The following is an 18,555-nucleotide window of genomic DNA, read 5'->3' as shown; positions in this document are numbered from 1 at the left end:
GATAGTGATCAAGTTTTAAATGATTTTTCTTATGTATTTGTCAAGAAATATAACGAGCAGTAGCGCCAGGTTGGATTGATATTTCGCAGCATGCATTATTTATCACAGTGGGACCTCGTCATTTTTTTTCCCGTTTTGATGTGGTTGGTACTTATTAGGCATTTTAAGGAAATTAGCGACCTCTAGTGTTTGGAAGAATGCGACAACCTCTTACCGTTCTGTACACAGAATTCTGAGTTAATCAACAGTTTGTCAAATAAAAATTCTTTCCTTGTATGAGACGTCAGGGGCGTAGTCAGACTTTTTTTTTTTTTTTTTAATGAGGCGACCAGCGAAGGCTGGCCATGTGTGTATCACACCAACCACATTCAGGGATTCATGAAATAAAATTCACACATCTTCAGAACATTATCAAGTTGGAACAAAGCAACATTTTGCTGAGCTTATTTTACGATTCATTTTCTTTGTAGTGCCTTTGCTTTCATGTATTCTCAGTCATGCAAAAGGCACATTATCAAGCTGGAACAAATCTAAGTACAAAGTATTTTTCTGAGCTTAATGTACGATATAATTTCCTTTTCTTTGTAGTGACTTTGTTTTTGTGTACTCACAGTCAAGCAAAAGGCCAATCAGTCATCAATTGTCAGACAGTTAAGGTTTGATTTGATTGCATACTGCAATCAATGGCTCCATTCATTCAAATCATATCTGAAAAGCACATCGACTCTTAATCCTTCACCATTCCAAATGTTGATTTTTACTTTGGGTTGTTTCTTCTTGTATTATGAGTGCATGAGCAATATTGGTGTGATGGATAAGCTAAATGATTACTTTTTGTGTTAAAATGTAAGAATATCTTATAGTATTTGCATTCAAGGTCAATTATATATTTATTTGTTAAATATTTATTTGTGGCAGAGTATCAAGGGATCAAAATAATACTGCATCCATGTGAAAATGACAAAAAAAAAATCACACATACCTAATCGGTTCTCTTGATATGGACTCACATATTCCTGCCGTCAAATTGCCCACAGCAGTCTTTTTTTTTTTTATCTGTAGGATAGGGAAAGCAACAACTGAACAAACATGGTATGTACATAGTGATTTTTTTTTTGGGACTGTTCACTGATATGGCAGTTTTCACAAAATCCCTTTCATTGTACCATTATCCCACGGCAATGGCAATTTTAAAACCCAGCACAGCAAACAATAAAATGTCAACGTTGAACATTTTACAAGTTGGACTACATACAAAGAACGGAAATAGCTGTCTTTATACAGAACAACAATCTCTACTTGCAGAAAGGCCAACATGCACAAATGCACTGATAATAGTGAATAGTTTAAAGTACAATTATAAAGAATAATAAAAATAAATGCTATAAGATAATCAGAAATGCTTTCAAACATGGAGCAGAAATAAACATGACACTTGAAAAAAAGAAAAACATGTTACATAAAAAGATAAGGCATTTTTATAAGGCACTGTATGTGTAAGTAATTACTGCAGAGAAAAGCAAAATATATACATTCTGCACTTATTGTCTCTTCGGGTGGAATAAATCCCATACCATGAGGATATGGGAAAATTAAGATGCTGCATATTGACATAGCAAGGCAAAGCGATGGCGGACAGTTTAGCAAGATGTCTGATAGTCATGTGCACTGAGGAAATGACTGATCAGAAAAAAGAGGCAACTATGAGGATGAAATGGTATGATAGGCCAACGTTCATTATACTGTATATCAACACCACAGATGTAAAAGATTTGAGACATTTAGTTGGATTCATTTCCAAGACTCAGCATGTCATGCAAACATTGAAACATGAACAAAGCCTCTGATGTATGGACGGACACGTCAGTTACTTTTTCCACATCTGAGGTAATGTGTGTCACAGTTCTGTGAAGCAAAATACAACAACAACATGATTGTTTGATTGGTAATTACATGTGGTCGTCATTACGATTGAGAATGTTCACTTTTTAAAGCATAAATGGTCTCTGGTAAATAAGCAAATGACAATTACGGCATGACATTTTGCAAAAAAGAAACGGAAATAAATAAAACACGAATCCAACGGACATTTCGTAAACTCATTTGACGTAATCTGACTTTTGCGTCACTAAGAGCCAAATTTTCCAATTCATATCGAAATCCTTTTAGAAGTGCCTGATTTGTCAAAATGCGTCGTGAGAAACAAGAACAACAAAGCAGCCATCTTTGTTGTTTACATTCCCACCTTCCCCGAAAGCAGAATTAGTCTGGCGAGCGGAATTTTCAAGTCAATGTTTCCAAACTTTCCAGACTGCAGTAAAAAAAAAAAAGGGATGTTACATATTTGAACGGAAATCCTAATTTTCAAATGCAATGATGTTTCACTGGCTGGGAGAATTTTCATTTGTGCACCTCTTAGCCACATGTGGCCTTAAGTGAATGATTATTCAAACACACATTCTGTTTATTTTCTTGCCCCATATAGGTCCTTTTATGAGGTCATTCACCTGTTGTTTGGAAAATGGACCTTGTTCCGATCTGATTAAACTAATCTTTTTTTATTGTGTTGTTACACTCCAGACAATTTAAATGTTGCTTGTTAGGAAGATGTTGATGTAATGGCGATACACGGACCACTAATTCAGTTTACGAATTTAAAAAAAATTAGGAAACTCACTGCTTTTTTATCATAAAATCCAAAATGCACTTTCACGTTACTGCCCGAACACAGATAAAGGGATTTCCCTTTTGAGTGTCATCCGTCATGAACGAGTAAAAAAAAAAAAAAAGGGGGACGGCAGCCTCCTTTCAGTTTCCCTTCAGAATAAAAGCACTTTTCCATATTTTAAAAGACTTCAAATTTCTTTGCATAGTTCCTCGTGATTACATTCATGTTCAATTAAAGTACTTCAACCTCTGTTTCCTCACTTTGGCATTTGCAAGACCTGCTATTGAAGGCACTCTTTAGGATCTTTACTAATCACGCACAAACTGTCTTAGTCAGACCCTTTTTTTGCGTCACCGTGCAGCGATTAGAGGATCGACTCCCCAGCTTTGATTTGTGCATCCTCCTGAGGCTTCTCGTGTTCTAACATCTTTTGGTTGACGTCCTTGAGCGCTTCTTCTTTTGCTCTCTTGCTCCTGGCCTCCACCCATGGGATCAGACATAGCATAGCCCCTCCAATGAGCGGGGGGATGCCTGCCAGGTAAAAGGCCAAATCGTAGTTTCCCAATCTATCCCTGAGGAAGCCTACGAGACAAAGAGAGGGGCACAATTTTGTGACATCGCCGATTAATAAAGCAACTGTATTCAAGTGCCCCAAAATAATCAGTCCCGATTTAGTCCAATATAAATAAAATGCTATCATGGAACGAAAATGTAAAAAGTTTGGTTTTGTACAGAGTAAATTAGTCATGTTTGCCTTATTGAAATAAAATCAAGGTATGTAATGTGCCAAACTGAACACTAGTGGGCGCAAATCAGCTACTTGTCTGAAATGATATTTATCCATCCACCCATCTATTGATAATAAAACTACAACTAATGCTTTATTTCCATAGTGGATGATTTAATGCTGTACAAAAATAATTAACGTGTTATCATACAAAAAGATCTGCAGTCCTGTTCTCCTTTACCTGCGATTGGGGGTCCCACAGTCATGGGCACGGACATGAGACCCAGGAGAAAACCGATGGCTTGGGACACATCCTCAGGTCCGACCAGCTCAAAGGCGATGGGAGCCATGATGCAGATGAAGCAGCCGTCAAACATCCCCATAAGCAGACACACGGCGATCAGCCCTCCGAAGATGTTGCAAAGCGGGATCATCATAGACATCAGGCCGATAACGAAGAAGGAAGTCACCTGGGAGGATGGAGATGTTGGAATTGTCCATCATTATTTTTTACCTTGATTTATTTTATGTTTTTTTTTCTTTATAAAATATATATATATATATTTTTAAATATTTTTTGTAGAGTTCTTTGGTCTCAATTCACACGTTTCAAAATGAAAAATGAAAATAAATTAAAAATTAAAAATTAAAAATTAAAAATTAAAAATTAAAAATTAAAAATTAAAAATTAAAAATTAAAAATTAAAAATTAAAAATTAAAAATTAAAAATTAAAAATAAATTATAAATAAAGAGCTCCAAGTGTAAAAAATATCCCCTATATGTATATATTGAAGTATCTCTCGCTCAAATGCTGCGAGATGAATCAAGATGAATTTGTGTGTTGGGGCTGCAAACATACCTGCAGGTAGACTTTGTTGACCCCATGAACGTAGTCAGCAACCCTGCCGAAAATGAGTCGCCCAAAACCAGATGTGATGCCGATGCACATGAGCAGAATTTCTTTATTGGAATCCACCCCAAAGCGCTCCTCCACATGCTTCATCTGTGGAACAGAAATCAAGAACAATTTTTTCAATATTGATTTTTCCACTATTTGGCGCATCACATATTAATGAGAAAATGGACCATTACAACATGATCCAAAATGTGGCACTCAGTTACAATTATTGATTGCCAATACCGACAAACAGAAAAACAAATTAATATTACTGTTAAAGACTTCCAGGTCTGATTCTAAGGTTGCACAGACAAACCACAGACAGTATTTCAGTCCCAGCAGGCTGATCCATTACTACTTCAAACAACAAAAGCAGGTGATCGCCATGGAGACTATTCGAGAAGCTAGTGTAGCAATTTTCAAGCTCTTATGTCAAATTACTGGATAACATTTCACTGTTTGAGGTTCTGATGTCGCACTTTTCCTGGGAAGCAGAACAATATGTTATCTGACACACGTTTCATCCTCCCTTTATTTTCCCCTGCACTGTCACGCCACTGAGGCCCGTTGTTTTTTTTGTGACAAGCTGAGGTTGCAGCCTTGCCCCAGTCAGACCCCAGCCTGAGTAGCAGACATTGGAGAAGAGAAAAACACCGACTAGGAACCTTAGGACGGGATGATGGAGGACCAAAACAGCAGCGCTCCCAGGAAGATACGTTCTTTGGTTCCCATATTGTTACAGAACATTTTGTGCGACAACAGGGTCAAGCAAGCTAACACTTTCTCTCTCCCTCTCCCAGCATGGGTTTTTAAAAATGAAATATGGAAATAAATCCATGCTTTCAAACTGCTGGTATATTAAAATGAGAACACCAGAATAGCAAGCGCTAAATGCTAAACGTGTGGCGATAATAAGCTTACCAGATGAACGTAAGGCACAAAGTAGCCATAAAGTGCCGCCGGGATACCGAAAGCCCATATGCGATATCCCACGGATTTCCAAATGTTGACGTTGAAGATCTGGCTCAGAGGTGGACAACCACCACGTGCACTACTGGGTTTGCGAGGCAGCAGAGGCCTATAGGTGAAGCCGGCCAACATGAGCACGAACATGAAGATGCAAAGGAAGCGCATGGTGTTCTGCAAGCCCACTTTATCCAGCAGGCCAGATAGCAGGAAGGGAAGGGTGATGGTGAAAACGCTGCTGCCAGCAGTCACAATGCCGTTCACCAAGCCAAGGCGCTTCTTAAAATAGTGGCCCAAGATGACCAGGCTGGGCTGGTAGGCAAAGGAGCAGCCGCAGGAAAACACAATCCCATAGGTGAAGTACATTGGGCCTAAAGACCTGCAAGGGAATGAAAAGATAAGACTTTTTTTTTTTTGCAAACAGAAAGGCAATGAAAAATGCTTGAAGGTTAAGATTGTTTTTTTTTTTAACGTCACACAAATGGGCACATTTGTTATCAGCTTGTTTCACATTTTTTGCTACGCAGATAAAAGTTATGTTTTGCATGTAACCACACCCGTTAATTAATCTGCTGTCTCAACTACACACGTGTTCTGGTACTGAACAGATTCCAGCAGAATGTGACCTCACGTGAACTTGGATTCATGAAACTATTGACTTTGCACATTCACACCGTTACACAGTTAAGCAAGTGCATGAGGTGACAAACATGTACCGTATTTTCCGGACTATAAGGCGCACCGTCAATGAATGGCCCATTTTAAAACGTTGTCCTTATATAAGGCGAACCGGACTATAAGGCGCACCATTAATGCATCATGTCAGATTTTGAATCCAAATCAAATCATTCTCCATTTTATCTTTTATATTTCAAATTCAGACGCAACAAATTACTTTATAATTACAAAATAATGATCCGTAGTCTTTTTGATTCATGAGTCATAGTCTTAAGCGGGCCACTTATGATTATTTCATGACACAATGCTTCGGGCCAATTAAAATTTAGGAATTTGGTCCATATATAAGGCGCACTGTCAGCTTTTGAGAAAATTTAGGTTTTTAGGTGCGGTTTATAGTCCGGAAAATACCGTAGCATATTGTAAACACGTTGAAGCTCCTTCCACAGATTTTTATCTCTCCGATGTTTGAATCATGAAATACTAAAAATTGGCACCCACGGGTGGTTCCAAAGTTCTGACTGAGTCAACAGATCTCAAGGTTATATGACCGAGGAAATTTTGCACCTTGCACTTTCAGATACACAAGGCAATGGTAAATCCTCACATCATTTATTATACATGCTTCAACAGTCACTTGATAAGCAGTTTGGTGTTGAATTATTTATTTATGACACTTAACAAGTTTGAAGAATTGCAGGCGGTGGAGAGGCTGCTTTCTGAGGATCAGACATTTCAACATGCTGGTGTGAGTGTTTACTCGTGTCAACATAAGTATGAGATTCCAAGATATGATTAACAACAGAGTGCTACAGACGTTGCTTCTCCTACGCGGGGAAATCACGCAACCATATGTTCCTCCTAGAGAGGATCACGTGATTGCACACATGAATTAAATCAATATTTTACACTGTGCAAACACAATCTATTCCAGGATTTTGGACAGAACTCTACCCCCCCCCCCCCCCCCCTAACGGGAAACAGCGAAAAGAGAAGTTGACCCAATACCTGCTCGGAACACCTCACCATGGAAGCGTCCAGGAGGCATGTTAATATTGAAGATGGCAAATTAAATTGAAAATTAAACACTATTAACGCTAACTCTCTTTTGATAAGTGATTATGTTACTAATGCTATGTGTGATAAATAATACTGTAGAATTTTTGCAAGACTTTTTTGTTACTCTTTTTACAGTAATTTGAACAACATTTGAAGAAAATGTCATTTCTGCTTTCAAAACTGGTAATCCATCTATTTGCTGTGTTTATATTTTAAGATTAAACATTTATTTGATGTCACTGTCCTAAAGGGCCTCCCGCAACTACAAATTGGTCCGCAATGAAACTGAGTTTGACATCCCTGAGTTAGATGTCACCAGATCAGCAGATCAGCAACACCATAAAAATGTTATATTAAGTTTTGATTTTGCTTACGTGACAAAAGAGCTGGCCAGGAGACCGACCAAGCCGACTGCTGCTCCACCGATGGCAGTAACTCTGCATCCAAGAATATCTGTGAAGACGCTTACGATTGGAGAGCAGAAGAAGATCATCCCCATGGAGAGGGAGCCAACCCACGCTGCAGAACAGAGAAAGAGAAATGTTGGTATTGACAAAATTTGGTAAAACACATTCTTTCACATCAAGTGTATGAACCATGTCTTGATTGTAAAGCATTCATACGGCACGTTGTGTTTAAAAACATTAAAGGAGATTTGTCAAATTGTCAACGGAGCAAACAGGAAGACACTTTTAACGACAGGAAGTTGTGATAAGGGAAAGACGAAGGCCTGATTCTAAAGTAGACAGATGCAACGAAGATACCATGCAACCTCACAGTATACATTTGGAGTGACTAAGTGTGTAACAAAGCAAACTTATCTATTACCCAAAATAGCATAACCTCAGGTAGAGGAGGTCAAGATAGACAGATGCTCTGTCACAGACCGGACATCCTGGTCTCCATGCGACCAGTTGGAAACTAATAGTTTTTTTGTTTTAATTTAAGTCTTGTACAAAGCTAATAGTTTTTTTTTTTTTATATATATTAAAGTCTTGTACAAAGCGCAAGTATCTTAACAGAAAATAAGATTTTTTTTAAATTTTCACATATTTAATGTTCTTAAAATATTTTGGAAAAAAGGGAGTGGTTACAACTTTGTAATATTTTTATTCAATTTATACAATCTGCTGTTGTGTTGACTTAAGACTTTGGGAATATAAATTTTACCAGCCAGGATGTCATCATTTATAGTGTCTGGTCAGACAGAAGGTAAATAATTTTCACATTCACACTCTAATTTTCACTTGCATACAAGAGTGAAATGTTGCACCGGAGGTGTTGTAAAGAGGGGGAGCAATCTGTTAACACCAGAATACTTGTTAGTTACATGGATTTTCCAAGAAAACAAATTCCTCAAATAGTTTTATCAGAAAAACAGTTATTTGCCATGTGTCTTGTAAGCAAACATCATTAGCACTTAAATCTGTGACCATAAGTACACAGAAAGGAAGGAAGGACTCACTTCTCCTTTTTAATGCTTGGTCAGCACATTTTTTGCATAAAATACTGCTGTCGTGTGCAAGAGTTGACTCACGCAAAAATCGTCTGGTTATTACTTTATAAGGGAATGCCTTTTAATTGACAACAATAATACGGAGAAGGGAGAAACAAGTAACGACGTGTTAAATAAATAAATAATCGACATAAACATGCACAAGAACAGTCATTTGGTTTTCCTGCAGCATTTTCTAATGGCTACTGATTTTATGTAATTGTGTACCATACAACAGCAGAGATGTTCAAATGTGTCAGCTAGTGACAGGCAAATACAAAAAGAAGTGACATGTAAAAAAAAAAAATGTTTTCTCAATTCTGAGGCTAGGTCAGGGGAAACCTGTGAGAAAAAAAAAAAAAGGAGTAGCTATAGTAAGAATGTGTTGGCCTGTCTGAAATTTTACTTGAGTAACAGGAGAGCAGTGTGTCAGGTTACTGTGTTATTACTGGATGAAGCAGTTAACACAATCTTATTAGAGACTAGGCTGAATTGAAAGGTGGAATCTATATTCATTTGAACCTGAATGTTACAAATTAAAAAAATAAAAATAATAATTGGACACACATTTACTGCTGTGGTCAAACACATTTAAAAAAAAAAGCTTAATCGCTGGCTGGCTAACTTCAAGATGGCTAGCTTCTACGCTGTTAAAAATAAAGTACATTTACTATTTAACTGTACAATTTTTGATAGTTAAATTGTTTTTTGTTTGCCATTGATTTGAATTCATAATTTAAAACACAGGTGTCAAAGTCAAGGCCCGGGGGCCAGATCCGGCCCGCCGCATCATTCTATGTGGCCCGCAAAACCAAATTATGAGTGTCAACACAATGTTTCCAGTTAAAATTTTCTGTCCTCTTAATAATAGTGAGATATTGCGATGATCTTTTGTTAAAGCCACACTTTCAAAGTGAATTAGAAAAATTTGTTGAACTTTTTTTTACTGGATTTTATTATGTATATGCGATAATATGTCATTATTGGGCCCATGAGGGAAACCATAATGACGATGTGGCCTGCAACAAAAATGAGTTTAACACCTCTGACTTAAAACAACAGTGGAAACTCCAAACAAAAATCTGACCAAAGTTGTACAAAGTTTTCCCGAGACCATAAATGCAATTGGCCATACTTTCAAATAACCCCGTTAAGAAAGTCTGCAGTATAAAGACGGTGAAGAGTCAGTCCTGGATATGAAGTTATGTATTTTAAAGGATTAGTTTCCATAGGTGCAGTGTCTTTGTACAAGACATCAAAAATAATGGCTGGATATATTTAATAAATGCAGACAAATCCATCAGCTTATATCTGCACAAACTCTGTGCATGCATGACCTACATTTTATTGTGACCATTTTTCCTCACTGCCTTTGTTTGGTTTTGCAGCAGTCGAGTCAGGTTAAAATGAATGGCATAAACATTTCACGTGGAAATATCCTTCTTTAAGCTATGTAATGTAATAAATATCAAATTTCCAAGAAAGACAACAGGAAATTGCTTTTATTGTTTCTTCTGGTTTTACCCTTGGGACAAAAAAGGAATTGAAGAGGATTCCCTCCATCCAAATGACATCCACCATTAACCCTGAGCCTATACTTACCTGACAGACAAGACAGTTGGGCTAAGTCATGGTCTACTGATCAAATTGCTGGATGGATGCCCTTCAGCTCTGAACTCAGTCACCCCGCAAAAACTGAACTAAAAACATCAACTGTAAGAAAGTATTGAACATTATCCTTCGAAGATAATCGGCAAAAAATCCCAGAGGCTGGTTGGCTTCTAATTTGCCATTGACAACCTTGTAAATAGAAAAAGAATCGGTTGCAATCAGTTCTAAGGAAACTCATTATTGTATGCTGTTTTTCCTGCAAAGATTCCAAAATAGCCATTCATTGATTTCCTTTCATTTCAGGGTAATATAATACTGGAACCTCACCCAGCTAGCTCCAGGAAAGGGACAATGACCAGTGAATATTATGCCATGTCAATGTGGATCTATTACACCTATAAACTTTTGCAAAAACAAACATGCAGATATTTATTCTGCTGCTTTCAGTTAAACAAAAAAGGATCTCCCAATTTTCTTTGTGAATGAATTGTCGCGAGCATCTGGCTGCTGAGGTATCTATTAACTAACGTCAATGGAAAAACTAATGGACGGGTATTAATTGGCTCATATTGCTAGAATGTGAAAGACTTTTTTTTTCGACAGCTCTTCTGCTGTAAACCAACTATTTGTATCATGAAGACACTACTTCATGGAATTTGACCAAGTCTGTTTCATGTTTCACACAGACACGTTGGAATAAACACAAAGTGAAAAGGGCGAGGTGGTAATAAATCATCGGTAGCAATTGCCAACAAAGTACCAATCGGACCAGATGTCCTGCATCAAGCACAATTTGAAGCACGCCGGAGATTCCTTTCTTAAGGAATTTAACAAAATATAAAGTGAACTTTTTACCATGCAGTTCCTTATGGCTTAATAACCAATGTGTTTTATTTAAAGCAGTTGCTCCAAAATCACAAAGAAGCTATCAGGGCCTCACAGAAACATCTGGAATTTAATGGACCATGTAGATCGGTAACCTTTCTTAGAGTCATTAATAGTGGACTGTTCCATTGGACGCGATTGGGGGTGGGGCGGGGGGTCAGTCAGAGGACACGTTTTCTTATGCTTAAAACAAAAGTTCCAATATGTATGGGGTTTTTTTTGGCCTCACAAAGCAAGAAGTGAAAACCTACAAGGAGACATGTGTAAGGAAAAATATTTGAAAAAGCAAATCGAATGCAAGCTCTGTATTTCTTTTGGCTGCGGTGGAAACCAAATGTCCATATGTAAAACGTTAAATGGGAATGCTGTGGCCTGTGTCAGAGGGAACGGGTGGGGGTGGTTAGCTTGTATGTACACGTCTATGATTGGGGGATTACCCGTGCAACCCTCTTTCTTAAATACTTGACAAAAAAAAAAAAGTCCGTTTCAGACCTTCTTATTGTGTTGTAATATACTTGCTCTGAATTGCATCTGGTTTAAAAACAATACGTCGGTTCTGCGATACATTTGGATTTTTAAATCATGGAAGAGGGAGAGACTACAATTAAAAAAATATGGAAAAAGTTATTACTGAAAGGCTGAAACAATCTATCGCGATATAGCCCCAGTTGAGTACGACATTGTTCAGAATTTCCTTGTGTATGAAAAAAAATGTTTCGAAACTAATTCCCCATTTTTTATATATTGACTGCTTTTAGAAGATTTGTTTTTAAAATCATGGTTTAATTGTTCTTAATTTCAGAGGCAGCATTTGGTCAGGTCATGTCTTTACAGCTTTACTAAACCACCTAATCTTGAAATATATCTTAAAAGTATGTGGCTCAAACAAATATTCGTAGAAATAGTGATTTAGGAATCGTTTATGATTCCTTGTATAAAGAAGAGATATCTTAAAAGTATGTGGCTCAAACAAATATTCGTAGAAATAGTGATTTAGGAATCATTTATGATTCCTTGTATAAAGAAGAGATATCTTAAAAGTATGTGGCTCAAACAAATATTAGTAGAAATAGTGATTTAGGAATTGTTTATGATTCCCTGTAAAAAGAAGAGATAAGTTCCTTTGACTTTCTGGTTGTCTGACAGTCAATCAATTTAGTTGCCTGAGAACAGAACCTTCAACACCATTTGCTAGAAAGTCCTCCCATCTCATGGCTTGTGACCTTGTGATTTGTGTCATGTGCAGAAGGAAAAATAAATGGCCCTCCTGTAAGCACTGAAGTGGCGGCCTGCCTCCAACATGTTTACCTTCTCTGTGCTTTATCGCTTAACAGCCTTCACAGAAACAGTGCAAGCACTTGGTCAATCATTAACCCGATTGGATCCAACTTTTTTTTTTTTTTAATCTTTAATGGTTGAGCTGACCAGCTGTTAAGTGTCCCATAGAATAGTAGATTACATGCAAAATTGTGCTTTTGTCTCCAAGCTCCGCCATGATTGTTTACATCTGCTTGTGTGACTCCCGTGCATGGATTTAGACACACAATTATACTGTCTATATACACAAAGTGCATTATTTTGGAGACAGAAAATATTGTGTAGAAGCTGGAATCTTTGCAGGCTCAAAACAGACTCTTTATCTGGGAAATTCTGTTCAAAACAATGCTCTTCTAATTCCAGATTCAACTGTTTCTACTTGTTGGTACAATCGCCAACAAGCTCACCAAAGCGTGCAAGACATCAATGCAATCAGGACTAATGATAGCTTAGAAAAGTGGTTATAGAAAATCGTTCAGAAACAGCGCTCCCTTGAAGTAAAACTCATTGGGAGCATTTGACCTGACATTCTTCCCACATTTATTAACCCAGGACAGACTTCAGAAGTAAGGTGGTAGTTTTTGCAGTTGTTATTTTTAAAATGACTGTTCAAATTCAATCAATTATTCTAAATGAATTATAAATAAATAAATAAATGTCAATCAATGATAACAAATCCCCCAACCCCAAAATAATCTTATCTTTTTCTAGTACATTTTAAAAGGTATTTTAGCACCTTGAACATGGATTGGGTTGATATTTCAAGTAATATAAATCGAGCACTGAAACTACAAAACTACTGTACTTTGTCGGCCTAAGTAGGTCAAACTCCAGCCAAGGACTGTACGTCTCTGTTAAGGCAAGTTCCGTCTGTTGGCTGATCAGGTGATCTTCAAAAACATCCTGGCTGCCTCACACACACACGCAGCATAACAGAGATGGTGATACTGAAATAATATTTTCAACGTATTAGTGTGCCGATTTCCCATTCGGCAACAAAACACATCAGTTTCAAGTGACTTGTTTACGCTCGCGTTATCGAAGCCAAGGTAATACTAAAACAAATACGATTTGACGTGTTGTACTTGTCATGAATCGGGTTACTATTGCTTAAACAGTGCAATACGTGCCTGTCGAGCCTCATTTTGGTCCAAAGGTCTTTTGACTTTCCTGATGTTAGGCACATTTATCGAAGGCAGCGCACCAATTTCCACAGGGGGGAGAACCAGAGTCCACAACATAAATTCGAAGGCCACTGCCCTTGACGCATCTATGGGCTGAGCCACTCCGCCCCAGTGTAAACCATTGCTATTGGTTGATTAGGATTTTGAATTTTAGGAACAAAAAAACAGCAAAAGTAAGAATGGAGGATTAGCAGCATGAATCCCCCCCCACATCTCCATCTACTATAAAGCTTTATATAACGAAATATCGACTGTGCTGATGTGTGAAAATGTTCTAGTCATGTCATCCTTAATAATGCTCAAATGGTTTGAAGTCAGTTTAACGGTCATGACTCCACCAATGAAAAGCGGATTAAGGGTGTTCAAAGTTTCACTTCAAAGTTTTGCGACTTAGAGTAATTGGCTTCATTATGTTTCCATGGTACAAGACATTTTTATTAATATTTTATTTATAAACTAAGCCCCACGGTATAATTTATACAGAGGCGCATGTGGCAACAACATAATGAAGGGTTCCGGCCGAGGAAGATACTGTCTTCAGATAAATAGTGGGAAAACAGGTGAGGTCATGTCCTAAGGGTATAGTGGGTGGTTCCTATTTCAAAACAGTCTATGTGCTTGTGGTATGTGCAGTTTAATTTGAACCTAGTCATTTTCTTAAACATGAGGACCATATAAAATGTAATATTGTAGTTACTCTATTTAATATATATTCAGCTCCAGGGTTAAACTAACTGCTGTCATCATAAAACCATTAGCAATTGTATAGGCAACATATCAAGTAATATTTTAACATTCTTAAAGTGTAAAAAATAAGATGTTTAATCAACAGATTAATGATTAAAATGATCAGAAATTGCAGTTGTTCCAAGTTACTTTTATCGCTGTCATTTCAGGTATGTCCTCTCAGGGAGGCGGAAATACCAATGTCAGAGGATGAAAAATCCTTGGGTAGGATTTATGATCTTTAGTTCCATATGGGCTCTCAACGGGATCTTCAAGAGAGCAGCCGGGCCTCACTCAACCTTTCACCCTTGGAATTGTCTATATCAAGTGTACCCTCAAACCTCCTTAAAAGAGCCAACCTCACATTTCACAGTTTGTTGTTTAATCAAAATGATCAAATGGATAAGAAATTAACCTTTATTTTTATTTAATACCATGGTTGCCTGCACGATTATAAATATATAGCCGTTTTATCAAAGCAAATATAAAGTCTTTGGATTGGATTTCTGTTAAGACACGTCACCCAGCTGTTCTTTGCGACTTCATAACATATAATGGCTTCTTGGAGAGTTACATAAGTGAAGCTTTAGTCCAACTTTCCACATTCCCACACCCCCCTTTGTCTCAGCTAAACTTGAGGGAAGACACCAATCATTATGACAAGAGAGCTGGCGTGTGCAATTTCCCTGTAGTGGCAAATGTGTGAATCAGCTCAGATTGAAGAAAAAGAAAAATGACAATACCGCCCACAACAGTGGCAAAAACTGCACTTGTACAGATGTGTGCTCCAAATAATAATGGGAGGAGCCAGTACAGTAGCTAAAATAAATGACGTAATGCTCCTTCTACCGCATAGGTGTCAAACTCAAGGCCCGGGGGCCAGATACATCCTGCCACGTCCTTTTATGACTTCAAATTACATACAAAAATAAGAGTATTGATAAATATCAGCTTCGATAAGGAGTATTGGTATCTGTATTGATCTTGCTAAACGATATGCTTCCCTAATTATCAGTGTCAAACTGGGTTAGGGTTATTATTGGGGAACTTACTTTTTGCATTGCAAAAACATTCGGTCAGCCATTTTAAATAACAATACACGTTGATTATTTTGCAAGAAAAATTACTTTTAGTTGGTCTGATCTTTTCTTCTCCTACTTTGAGTTTGTCTGATCTCTTTATTTTCTTTTACCAAAAATGCTGGATGTAACTTCGACTATTACAAATTACGGTAGTATGCTAACCTTAAGGCTTCATGTACAGTGAACATGGCCGAAGCATTTTAGTGTTACCTATTCCCTCGGGTGAATTAGCCAGTCCATCAATCATATTCATTTTGTCTCGACGTTTGAATCAACTACTCAACTATTAAGTCCAACCAGATCCACATCCAAAACAATGTTTGGTTTGCACAGTAATAAAAATGATGTCCTTTACATAACTTAAAATATTGAGCAATGACACACCTTTATTACATATTCAAACACTTTCATATCACTGGAATATAATTGGCTCATACCGTAATCACACGCAAATAAAGATATTCACATAATAATGCCTGGAGGTTAAAACAAACACCGGGACACAACCACATTCTACAGAAAGCCAACCGCCAAGAAAATATTTCACAATACCGAGGAGGATATAAATGCATTTCTTTAATGACAACTATTTAATTCGCAGAGGTTTGCGGTTGCGTATTTGAACGATGTCACGCGTCATCAAGCCCGCAAGCCCCCGTGGTGCGTCCTCGTCACCACGTAGCGTTTATGTCACGCCGTAAAAAACGAAATTACTGCTTCACACCAGGAAACGTCCAGATGTATTACTAGTTAGTCAAAACGTTACCGCAAGTTAAGTGTTCCTCAAACTCACTAAACAAGCCCAAAAGCACGTTGACTCAAGCAATTCATTTAAGAGCATGCTAGAAGTATAAAATACGACCACTTATTCCGTGTCATTTGTTTTGATTTTCACGTTGCCGTGGTTGCTCACCTGTCCTGAAGCGGAGGTCTTCATCGTCCTCGGAGCCGAACTCGCGTAGGAGCGAGAGGAAGAGGATACCGAAGGCATTCTGGATTCCGAACACCGAACCATTGCACCACATGGCAGCGAGCATGACCAGCCATCCCCAGCCGCCCTCCGGGTGTACAAATGTGGACTCCGTGCTTTGTTCGGGGACGCTCACCTGGCGGTCCCCGTTCTCTTGCTTCTCCGGCTCCTCCTCGGCTTGTTTCTCCTTGGCTGCTGCATCACCATCGGTGACGATGGTCCCTTCTGCCATTGTTTGCGTGTCAACTTTTGGATTGACGTTAAATAAAAAGCAAGAGTGATTTCAAGATGTGGCTCCGGGGTATGAAAAGTGTCTTGCAGGTGTGTGGGGGGGGGGGAGCGCAGCATCCGTGGGTGAAGCTGCTGCTGCCGTGGCCAGGATATTTTCTGCATCTATTGAAACTGTCATGAAGCGGCTGTGGCAATATTATAAATATAGAGTACAGCGGGGAGGAGCTTCGGGGCATCCTGCCGCTGATTGGACGGTGACGTATACGCGTGACGTCCAAATCTGTCTTGTTTTACCTAATGGAGTCATTTCCATTTAGCAAATCCTTCAAACCTTTGACAAATATTAACTGAATAAAATCTTTGACAAATACTATCAAGTAATAGTAAACAACACAGTACATGGGAAAACATGACAGTATGTAAGGTATCCTCACTCTTAAAACTACTGGGTCAAAAGTAACCCAAATTGCTTCACTGGTTCTTTTATATCAAACAAATTATTTTAGGTGTATTTACCTGACATGTTTCGGCGGGTTCTTCCGCCGCGGAAGAACCCGCTGAAACATGTCAGGTAAATACACCTAAAATAATTTGATGAAGGCGGAAGAACCCGCCGAAACATGTCAGGTAAATACACCTAAAATAATTTGTTTGATATAAAAGAACCAGTGAGGTAATTAAAAAGGAAAAACAAGATGAACTTAATACAACTAACCCAAATTGCATCAAATATTTACTCTCTGTTCTTACCTTGTATTTTTGTATATCAAGACTTCCGTGTCAGGTCTACTTCTGGGTCCGAATCCTTTTGTGCCACAAAGCTTTTGTCAGAGTAAAGTGCAATGCTTTATTTAGCCAAGGAACTACATAAGTGTTCCTAGAACCATGAATGCACTTGCTTGAACTTGCAGGAAATAAGGTACAGGAGTAAGTGGTGAGTGAATGGTCACATTGTGCTGAGTTCCACTGCTAAAAAAAAAAATGTGTGTGTAAACACAATTGCAAAATTCCATAAAAAGAGATGGGATCATGTTCTGCAAATGACACAACAACCTTTGCTCATCAACCAAATTTACAATATGTAGATTTCCAACGAGAGGGAATTAAAACGTGCATAATTAATTTCTCTGTTCATTCTAATCTCCTGTAACACCTTCATTTCCTCTCTGTTGACAAAGGATTAAAAAAACTATGTATTTTAATGTAGCAAATTCTTTGTAATAACGGCAAAATTCATCCCATTAAGAGCCACTGACGGAAACAAGCTTTTGCATTCTTATGCTTTCCGTTTGTTTTGGTGGTGGTGGTGTTAGTTCACTTAGTCTCTTTAGCAGATAAAATGTTCTATATATACTCTGTCGAGGTCTGGAGCTAGACTTAACCAGACCAAAAATAGCCATTTCTTGCTTAAAACTTTAAGTCATCATTCTTTATTTGTGTTCTTTCTGGTTTAGCCTTCTTTATGTAAAATTGTATCTCGTGATGCCTTCTCTGCTGCCCCCTAGGGGTTGCTGCTCTCACTAACAGTCTGTACACGTCTGACATTTATTATTATTATTTATATTTATTTATTTATTTGTTTATTTTTAAGAATACGCTAGTGTATTCTTAAAAATTATTTGACCTCCGTTTTAAGTATGGTATACATTTTTAAAAGTTTTGTGAGAATTGAGTTCTAAGACAAATTTAAAAGATTTTATTTCCATTTTGAGTGTGTACTCAAAGATTGTTGTGATTAAGTTACTGTGGGAGCCTAAATATAATTTATATTAAAACTTCAAACTACTGATTGAAGACTTGTATTTTATTTTCCAAAATGAGTCAAAAGGCAATTTTAAGCTTAATTGACTTAATAAACGTCCGTGACCCCTTGCTCCTCCTCTTCCTCATTGTGGAGGGTCTTTGGTTTGTCTTCCTCTTGAGTGTGGGGGGCCTCTCGCCCTTCTTCCTGGTTTATGTGAGAAGGCTCTGGATTTTCCTGCCCAGGACGAACATGAACGTCATTGACATCTAAAAGTGGGAAAACACATTATATCAAACTGCTCTGTCAAATCTC

The 18,555-nt window shown here is 37.9% G+C and overlaps 1 protein-coding gene across 1 annotated transcript; it reads right to left on the bottom strand.

Annotated features, from left to right (window-relative positions):
• Positions 1 to 871: 871 nt before the first annotated feature.
• slc16a10 (solute carrier family 16 member 10) lies at positions 872 to 17,404 on the bottom strand. Its single transcript, XM_061269485.1, has 7 exons — positions 17,250 to 17,404; positions 16,212 to 16,793; positions 7,373 to 7,517; positions 5,217 to 5,640; positions 4,257 to 4,400; positions 3,637 to 3,865; positions 872 to 3,250 (listed from the first exon to the last, which is right to left on the bottom strand). The coding sequence occupies exons 2-7, from the start codon at positions 16,498 to 16,500 to the stop codon at positions 3,033 to 3,035; spliced, it is 1,449 nt and encodes a 482-aa protein (XP_061125469.1). The 5' UTR covers positions 16,501 to 16,793; positions 17,250 to 17,404; the 3' UTR covers positions 872 to 3,032.
• Between the last annotated feature and the right edge of the window lie 1,151 nt (positions 17,405 to 18,555).

Source organism: Syngnathus typhle, linkage group LG22 (assembly GCF_033458585.1).
Source record: "Syngnathus typhle isolate RoL2023-S1 ecotype Sweden linkage group LG22, RoL_Styp_1.0, whole genome shotgun sequence".
NCBI classification, from domain to species: Eukaryota; Metazoa; Chordata; class Actinopteri; order Syngnathiformes; family Syngnathidae; genus Syngnathus; species Syngnathus typhle.
This window is presented reverse-complemented; position numbering and strand designations above follow the sequence as displayed.